The sequence below is a fragment of the Emys orbicularis genome, chromosome 10 (genome assembly GCF_028017835.1).
Source record: "Emys orbicularis isolate rEmyOrb1 chromosome 10, rEmyOrb1.hap1, whole genome shotgun sequence".
In the NCBI taxonomy this organism is placed as follows: domain Eukaryota; kingdom Metazoa; phylum Chordata; order Testudines; family Emydidae; genus Emys; species Emys orbicularis.
In genome coordinates, this window is record NC_088692.1 from 70,729,956 (window position 1) to 70,740,242 (window position 10,287).

At 40.9% G+C, this 10,287-nt stretch overlaps 1 protein-coding gene across 2 annotated transcripts in view; it reads right to left on the bottom strand.

Annotated features, from left to right (window-relative positions):
* The window catches only part of COPS2 (COP9 signalosome subunit 2), a 46,729-nt gene extending 38,997 nt beyond the window's left edge, over positions 1-7,732 (bottom strand). For both annotated transcript variants that reach the window (XM_065411652.1, XM_065411651.1), the window contains exon 1: positions 7,656-7,732. In XM_065411652.1, the coding sequence (XP_065267724.1) occupies positions 7,656-7,709 (54 nt within the window). In that variant the 5' untranslated portion in view covers positions 7,710-7,732. The remainder of the gene's footprint in view (positions 1-7,655) is intronic.
* Between the last annotated feature and the right edge of the window lie 2,555 nt (positions 7,733-10,287).

A 10,287-nucleotide genomic window follows, 5' to 3' on the forward strand; every position in this document is an offset into this window, starting at 1 on the left:
AGCTCCAAGGCAGAGGGCAGGAGCAGCACATGGCAGTGGGAGGAGGGACAGCTGCAATTGCTAGCCTGCTGGGCAACTGCTGCACAGGGAACTTAGGGGAGCAGGGAGCTGATAGGGAGAGCTGATGGGGGGGGGGGGGGGGGGTGTCTCGGTCCACCCTGGTTCCAGCCACCCACCAGCTAGCTCCACTGGGCTGCTCTTCCTCCCAGCAGTGGACAAAGCATGTGGCTGCCAAACGACGTTAGAAGGGCGCACTGCACAACTTTAAACGAGCATGTTCCCTAATTCATCAGCAATGTAACAATGAAACAACGTTAACCGGGACGACTGTAAGTGAAGAGTTACTGTATGTGATCATGTAATTAAAACTACCATAATGCATATGCACAACGGGGCCAAATTAAGGTCTCAAGAGTCATCTTTATACTGGCACTTCCTAATTTAGGAGTACATGACTTTACAACTACTTTTAATGTAGCATTTTTTTAAATTAAATACATATGTTTAAAATCATGGCAATAATGAAAACTAAAGACTGGGACATTTAAAATGTTAATTATTTTCTATAAAAAGCACTTGGCAAATCCATTCAACCATTTGCCAATGCAAAGTAGGCAACTTTCCCTGGCTACTGGGACATTTACCCATCAGTTTCAGTAGAATTTAAGCATTCAAACAAAATATAGCTCTTATGTTTACAAAGACAGCACAGAACTGATTCACACCTATGAAACTGCCTTTCTGAATCTATATAGACAGCCTGAAACAAAAACGATGTGACTGCTTATCTCCAAATCTTGGCCACAGTGCACAGCCTGTGGAAAAGGAATCCCTAAGGCCAGAGGAAACCTCCCTCATACCTGGGACAACCCTTGACCCATGTGGACTTGTGGCTTCCCTAGTTGGGTGTAAAAAGCTGGCAGATCTGTGTACTGGCAGTCTCATTGACCCTTCTATGAAATTCCAGATGTACACCAGCACACAGAGAACCACCATAGGACTTTGCTCTGAGGCATAAGGCTGTATGTTGTCCGAACAGGCCCCTGGAATCCTTGCAGGAGATGTGTACTACTCCAGTGCTTGAATTCACATTGAACCACATTAGGTACTCTTGAACTAAGCTTGGTCCTTGGAAACCAAATGTGTGACACTCTTGCAAAATGCTGCAAGAAAATGAAGACACTTTATTTCTTAATGTACCTATCCTTAACATTTATGCACTTTCATATTGCAGGACACAATGTTTTCTTTAGCACTGCCCTATAAGTCTGGGTAATTTTATAGTATGGGCTGAACAGGAAAGGACAATGGGTTAAGTAGACTGCTACATACACTGATTGTAAATAATCCTTTCCCAGTGGAATTTCTTCCCCATCACCTTGATAGCAATCCTCTCCTTCACCTCGGAAGTAAAATACCAGACAACATAATGCAGAACCAGAGCTTATTTTAAAAAGATTCCTATAAAGACATTTACAGATGAACAGCACTGACTCACCCAGTATGAACACGTCTATCCCCAATGGGCAGTCAGAGTCAAGACTGAAGCAAAGTTAAATAGAGTGTAACTCTAAAGAGCATCTGCTAACTCTTAGTCATCATAAAATCCATGTCTACACCAAGGCTGTTATAAAGCTGAATCATATCATATAAGTGAAATTAGCCAAGATCATAACAGCCTATAGCAGTGCAATGTAGTATAACAAAATTAAAAGGGACACTGTCAACTTAAAAATATATATACATGTAAGTATTTATTAAATAGAAATTAATATTTCAATAACTAGGTTTATTATAACTAAAAATGAGGAAAAAAATCAATTTGTCAATTTTGTGCATTTACAGCATCTTGTTTCACTGCACAAAACACTGAAAATTGTGATAATAAAACTAAAACAATTAGAGGGAGACTCAGTAGCATGAGTTAATATATAACTACTTTAAAGCTACTTTAAAACTCAGTTTTTGAAAGATTAGATTTTAAGATGGTTTTCTTTTTAAAAAATCCCCATAAATTTGTTTAAAAATTTATATATGATTTCATTGCAAGGGTTAGTATAGCCTCACTTTTAACAATATCATATTTTTTGTTACCCCTTTCTTTCTGGGGAACAGTGGCAGTCCTTCCTTTAAACATTTTGCCCCAAAACTCAAAAGTTTTAATGTTTCCGTTAGGTTTAATGAAAAATAACTTTCATTTCAAGACACACAGTTTAAACATACATGGCAAGAAAGACTGCCTTACTTAGATCAGTGGTAAAAGGGTTCAATTAGCGAATTGAGAACACAAAACAGATTTCTGGTAACAGTACTAGAGAAAGTATTTCCCTCTGAAAATGAACTTTTTTGCAAAATCCAGGAAAGTCTTGCATATGGTAAGATGCATACAGCAAACAACTGCATTAGGTATGAAGAGCACTTGACACACCATGCAGTTAGAGTTATTTGGTACAATCTGACGCAAGTACAATGATATTGTATCGTATGGAGTGAATGAGAATTTAAGTCAGTATGCAACTCCTCAAACAAACATCATTTTAAGGCCTAGACAATAATAAATAAAAAGAACAAAAGGTTTTTAAACCATTAGGTTCCCATACATGAATAACCATGAAGTCCTAGATATTTGGGCAGCATTTGAATACCTATATCCTAGACCAGTGGTCTCCGAACTTTTTTGATCACACACCCCTATCATTAAAAAAATTTTGAGCACGCACCCCCTGCCATGCCGGCTCTACCATTTTTGCCAAAGAAAAAAAGAAAAAGAAAAAAAAAAAAAAAAGCCGCTCCGACTCCCACCCAAACTGCCAAAGCAAAAAAAAACAACAACAAAAAATGCTCCTCCTGCCACGCACCCCCAAGGATCCTCTTTGGAGACCACTGTCCTAGACAGCAGAAGCCACCTTTATTATAAGACCGTGTCCTGCTTTGAAGCATATTAACAAATTAATCAGTTTTAACACACACACACCCACACACACCACTACCATAAAAGCATTTGAAATCTATTACCAACCTCCTGAACATCATGGGTGGATTTCAGGTAGAACATACCAATTAGATACCATATGTCTCTATTCAGGAACAAGCTGCTGTTGTGAAACTGAGTGGCAAGAAACAGGGTTCTAGGTCTTGTTGGATACCTGGAATACTCCAGGAAAAAGGCAAGGGAATATCGAGTACTGAATCTGTTTCCTGATAAACTCTCCCTTTTCTTTAGTGTTTTTGTCTCTCTTCAACATTCAAATAAAAAAATGTATCATACAAAATAAATCTTTAATGCAATATAGCCTAATTGCCCAGCAAACAGATTTGGCTATCCTGCCCCCCCAATTTTTAAAAGTGAATGTAGGGTTCCAGATAATATCATCTGCCTGTAGCGTTCTCTATTTATAACAAAACCAAACAAGCCCCCACAGATGTGTTATAAGTGCTGCCAATACAAGTTTTCCCACATGGCGATGTCATTGTGCATGGAAAGATCACTCCCGGACAAGGATAAAGTTCAGTCTCCATGTCCAGTCTAAACCAACTGCCAAAAAGGAGGGCAGTTGTGATTCTTCCTGTCCCTTCCCCTCCCCCGCAACATGGGCAACTCTTTACTAGGAACTGGACTGAGACCACTGATTAATTTCAAACAAGGAACCAAACAACATCAAGGCAGACTTTGAGAGGACTTAAGATTTAATGCTTTCCATAGTGACAAGTAACTATCGTCTTATTTACTGAATCACAAAATGGAATAATACGTTATCAATCAAAGCTAGCACTGCATGTTACTAGTAAATTCCAAATCTAGATTTATCCTTCCATAAACAGAACTAAAATTCTTTGCAGATATAAAGACTTTCAAACAGATATAAATAGAACTATCTAGGAAAGTCGTAGGGCATTTATATACAGAAAGTTTGACCATTAAGACAATGAAAAGCTAAGCAGAAATAGCACACTATGATTTTATGATATTACAAAATGGTAACCCCATAGCGGTGTATCACAATAATTACCATAATAATATTACCAGCTTGATAAAAAAAAAACTCTAAGATGGGAAACTTGGAAGAAGCAGAGACTTTGGAATATACATATTCCAGTTCTAGGAAAGTGCACACCATTTGGATATGTCAGAGATTAGAGTTAGTGGAATCACATCTTTATACCCTATATAGGGTTAGGTCAAAATGTATTAAGGAGGGTGTAACTGTTCTATTTTTTACAAAGTCTGTTAAAACTGTTGGCACCTCAAACAAGTTACACTTACTTCACATTACTTCTTTGGCCTAGTAAACACTGATTTCACCACTCACTCAGGCCAGGTCTACACTATAAACTTACAACAGTATAACTACATCGCTCAGGGGTATGAAATATTCACAGCCCTGAGCGACGGTTACACTGACCTAACCCCCGCTGTAGACAGCACTATGCCGACAGGAGGGCTTCTCCCATCAAAATATCTACCACCTCTCACAGAGGTGGATTAACTACACCAATGGAAGAAGCTCTCCCATCGGCATAGTAGCATCTTCACTGAAGAGCTACACTGTTTTAGGCGTAGACTTGTCCTCAGACTGACTGCTGTTGAGTCTTTCTCCCTTTCTGCCCTTCCAAAATACTCTCCATAGTTCAGAATTGCCCTTTTACTTCTAGTGCTGTGTTTGTCTGAATCTCTTGTCATACTTCCACTCTTCAAGACCTCCTTCTACACATGCATCTGAAGAAGTGGGATTTTTACCCATGAAAGCTTATGCCCAAATAAATCTGTTAGTCTTTAAGGTGCCACCGGACTCCTTGTTGTTTTTATGGATACAGACTAACACAGCTATCCCCTCTGAAACCTTCTATACCAGTCTTTAATTTGAGTTTGGGAACCACTGGCCTCATCCTCTTACCCCAGTTTAATTTCAACAGAGTTTCTCCTGTTTTACACCAACATGGTGGGAGAACCAAGTCCCATGTTTAGAAAAAGTACATTTAACTAATTTTTAACATAGCCTACATCTATACAGTAGCTAGCAAAACTAGAACACATTTGAAAACATTGTTCTTGCATTCCATGACCTCATCCATGCTGATCAGCCCATGCATGCAAGAAATTAATTTAACTGGAATAATGCTTATACCTGTACTTGATTAAAACTCTGTCCTTCCACCTGTAAGCCAAAATTGCATCTAAAAACCTTTTTACTCTAATTCAATACTAACGTGTCCTGTGATGCATTATATTCTAAAAAAAGAGAACTGTACTAACACAAACACACCCGATAGTTAGTTAAAACAATATCTAGTTTCAGTGTGTTTTAAGTAGCCTTGGCAGAATTCATTTTTTTTTATAAATTTGATAAATAATATCAATGTTCATTTTAAAGCTTTTTAAAAGATTTTTATTGACTCAAATTTTCACAAAATTATGAGGGAAATTATGGGGGATGTTAGACATTTATTTAATGACAGTAGACGTTGAGATTCAAAAAAGTAAACCTTTGTAAACTGTTAAAACATTGTCAACATCATGTCAAAATACATAAAGTAAATATCCTTAAATCTACAAGTCATACCTGATTTTACTATTCATTCATTAGTCCATTTGTAACAAGCCTAATTCAGACGTTTAAATCACTGGATTTTTACTCTAATAAGTTCTCAAGCAGCATTTTTCTTATTTTGCCTATCTGTAAATTTCAATTATCATTGATGGAAATATTTTGTCAGTTTGTGCATGCATGGCAATATCAACATGTATCAATAAAAACTGAATCCTTCCAAGCCTTGTTTTAAAGGAAAGGTCTGAGAAGGGGTGGTCAATGACCTGATGTTGAAAATGTTCTTTTGAAAGTAAATTTTGTGAATGTTTGTAGTCAGCCATGGGAATAAGAATTCAGAGAACTTCTTCCTGTGACTAACCAGGAAGCATACTGAAGCAAGAAACAGCAGTTATTTCTCCCAGCACATTGGCAGCCAATAAAGCATAAAATTCAGACTTAACAGAAGGTAAAATTCAACTGCAGCCAGTGGAGTTGCACTGACTTATACCAGACCTACATTTGGGACACTGCACTTTAATACAACTTTCCAATTATTTTTTTAAAACTCTCAAAAACACAAGTTGTATATCTTTTGACACACATACAGAATGATTTGGTATTTTATTCTGTAATATGGACAAAATATTTCAAATTAGAATCTGTTCTGATAAACTTGTTTATGAAAAATGGCTGCCACAAATTGACCCACAGGATCTTTTTGAATATTCTGATAAGTACAATTTCCATTTTATAATTTCTATAATTAAACTCAATTTCATTTAAAAACATGTTTCTAAAATAATTTGTTTTCATATTTAGGAGGTAAGTGAAAGGCTAGAAAGACAACGTGTACATGTGAACCACTATCTCAATTAAAAATACATGCATAAGACTGGACTGGATTTTTTTTTCTAAATTTTAGATGTCAACCATGCACATGTCCCAGATCACATGGAAAACTGATGAGAAGCAATATTGAACAAAAAAGTTAAATTTTAAGAACTTGCTCTAAATACTAAGGAATACTACAAGACTTACTACAGTACATAGAAATTCTTCTAACAAACTGAGATTTTAGGGTTTTATTTATAAAATTAAACAGTATATGAAATGCAGTTCTAGTTTACACTAAGTGAAATACACATCCCAGAAAGTCTTTGGAATACAGAATACTCAGCTCTTAAAAAAAAAAAAAAAAAAAAAAAAAAAAAAAAAAAGCTCAGTGTCACCATTTTACCCAGAATTTAGAAAAGCAAAGGCACAGAAAACATTGAATTAAGATTGATTAGACAACGCAGTGAACATATTTTTGGTCCAAAACTGAGTCTTCCCTCTTAGAAATGTTTTTATTTCTCACATTTGCTTTTAACACTTTCAAAAATATCACTCACTATGAAGCCAGATAGCCCTACTAAACACAAATTGCCCCAGACAAATCAATTCCTATTTTTAAATAAAAATATTTTATTGTCCAGCTGAGAACATAAGGACAAAACAGAACCAAAACAAACACTGCTAACAAAACCACACAAATTATAAAAGCAAATCCCAATTCTACCTCGACAGCAAGGAAGTTAAAAACAGTGGTATATTGCACCTAGAGTGATGTGTGTAGCAGGCAGATCTGTCTCCCAGCTCCTCCTGCTATTCCCCCCCACCCCACCTCCTGCCTTAGTCTGATCCTAGAACATGATTACAAACCTCCCCCAAAAACCTCCTCCCAACCCAGGGGTATGTATCCCTTTACTTCGCGTGAGCCACTTTGCTGGGCTACAGTAAGAGAATTACAACCCCCTGCCCTAACCCTGACCCCCTAGCTGAACTGAACAGGGGCCCAGACTTGTTGGGCCTGAAGGGGCAATTCTGGGGCCTAACTAAGTTCCTAGGGCTCAAGTGGCCTGTTTCTCACGGGGGGAGGAGGCATAAACACTGGTGAGGCCTGGTCCAAAATCAACGCCAGCCCACCCCCAAGCCATTTTCTGCCTCCCCTGGCCCCCAAAGGGAATGGGGAGCCAGACTCGTCCTGTCACTGCCTCCTGAGAAGGCAGCCTCTCAGAGGGGCTGAGGCAGAGACACGCACAGAGGGGGGCCCCGCGCCAGAGAACCCCATCGCCCCCCAGACCTCACCAGGTCATAGTCCTCTTCATCATCGCACATGAAATCATCCTCCATGTCAGACATCTTGGCCGGAGGACGGGCGGGGGGGAGGGGAAGGAGGGGGCAGGGGGAGGGACGCAAGACCGGAGCCAGCCCCCTTCTCCCACAAGCCTCCGCGGCTTCTGCCCAATGTGACTCCGCTCAGCTAGGAACCGAAATTTCGTTCTCCCTCGCTAGCCCCGCCCGTGGAGACACGGAGCCGAATAGCGGGTGCACCGCGCTTCAGTCCCGAGAGCGGCTGCCGGGCCCTTAGCAACCGGGCAGGGCAGCGAGTTGGGCCTGGCCTTTCTCGGCACCGCTCCCCTTAAACCCCGCGCCGGAAATCACAAGGGCCCGCAGGGACAGCCTCGCTTCCCCACTAAAAAGCTGTAGGGCCCATGGGGCAGCAGCAGTATCCCCGCGCACGCACTAAAGCAGTGGGGTACTAGGCCCTTAAGGGCAGCCTCGCTTCTCCCGTAGATCGGTAGGACCCATAGGGGCAGCACTCTCCCCCAGTGCAATCAGGAGGAGCCTTAAGAAGAGGGCTGCCCCCCTCCTTGTACATCAGTGGAGCCCGTAAAGACACTACTTCTCCCCCTGTTGCGTCACTGGATCACATCATTGGGGCCCCTCTTGGGGAGCACCGTTTCTCCAGAGACATGAACGGGGCCTTGCAACAGGGCTGTGCCAAATGTGCATGAATGTAGGACCATGAAACGCAGAAAAACTTGTTCTGGGGTCGGTTGTACTAGTTCTACATTGATATGTCATTGATTTTACTCGAGTTGCTCCTAATTTACATTGGGGTGAGAGCAGAATGAGACCCAGAGTTCCCATGCTCTAAACTACCTGCTATACACTGATGAGGCAAATCAACTACCCCAGACAGGGGATTCAAACTACTGCCCTGTTCAAAATCTCTGAAAATAATAATAATGCAAAATGCCTTATGTATATTAATGGATTAATCAATAGTAAGAGGTTAATTCCCGTTCTTTTATTTTGTTTGCTTCTTATAGAATCATTGAACTGGAAGGAACATTGAGAGGTCATCTAGTCCTGTCCCCTGCACTCAAGGCAGGACTAAGTATTATCTAGACCATCCCTGGCAGGTGTTTGTCCAACCTTCTCTTAAAAATCCCCAATGATGGAGATTCCACAACCTCCCTAGGCAATTTATTCCAGTGCTTAACCACTATGACAGGAAGTTTTTCCTAATGTCCAACCTAAACCACCCTTGCTACAATTTAAGCCCATTGCTTCTTGTCCTATCCTCAGAGGTTAAGAAGAACAATTTTTCTCCCTCCTCCTTGTAACAAACTTGTATGTACTTGAAAACTGTTCTCATGTCCCCTCTCAGTCTTCTCTTCTCCAGACTAAACAAACCCAATTTTTTCAAGCTTCTCTCATAAGTCATGTTTTCTACACCTTTCATCATTTTTGTTGCTCTTCTCTGGACTTTCTCCAATTTGTCTACATCTTTCCTGAAATGTGGCACCCAGAACTGGACACAATACTCCTTTGAGGCCTAATCAGCGCAGAGTAGAACGGAAGAATTACTTCTCGTGTCTTGCTTACAATACGCCTGCTTATACATCCCAGAATGATGTTTGCTTTTTTTGCAACAGCGTTACACTGTTGACTCATATTTAGCTTTTGATCCACTATGACCCCCAGATCCCTTTCTGCAGTACTTCCTAGGCAGTCATTTTCCATTTTGGATGTGTGCAACTGATTGTTCCTTCCTAAGTGGAGTACTTTGTATTTATCCTTATTGAATTTCATCCTATTTACTTCAGACCATTTCTCCAGTTTGTCCAGATCATTTTTAATTGTAATCCTATCCTCCTATCCTCCAAAGCACTTGCAACCCCTCCCATCCTGGTATTGTCCGCAAACTTTATAAGTGTACTCTCTATGCCATTATCTAAATCATTGATGAAGATATTGAATAGAACTGGACCCAGAACCGATCCCTGCGGGACCCCACTCATTATGCCCTTCCAGCATGACTGTGAACCACTGATAACTACTCTCTGGGAACGATTTTTCAACAGTTATGCACCCACCTTATAGTAGCTCCATCTAGGTTGTATTTCCCTAGTTTGTTTATGAGAAGGTCATGCGAGACAGTATCAAAAGCCTTACTAAAGTCAAGATATACCACATCTACCGCTTCCCCACATCCACAAGGCTCGTTCCCCTGACAAAGAAAGCTATTAGGTTGGTTGGACACGATTTGTTCTTGACAAATCCATGCTGACTTTATCTATCACCTTATTATCTAGGGCAGTGGCTCCCAAACTTGTTCCACTGCTTGTTTAGGGAAAGCCCCTGGCGGGCCGGGCCGGTTTGTTTATCTGCCGCGTCCGCAGGTTCGGCCACTCGCGGCTCCCAGTGGCCGTGGTTCGCTGCTCCAGGCCAGTGGAGCTGCTGGAAGCAGTGGCCAGTACGTCCCTCGGCCCATGCCGCTTCCAGCAGCTCCCATTGGCCTGGAGCGGCGAACCGCAGCCACTGGGAGCCGCAATTGGCCGAACCTGCGGGCATGGCAGGTAAACAAACCGTCCCGGCCTGCCAGGGGACTTTACCTAAACAAGCAGCGGAACAAGTTTGGGAACCACTG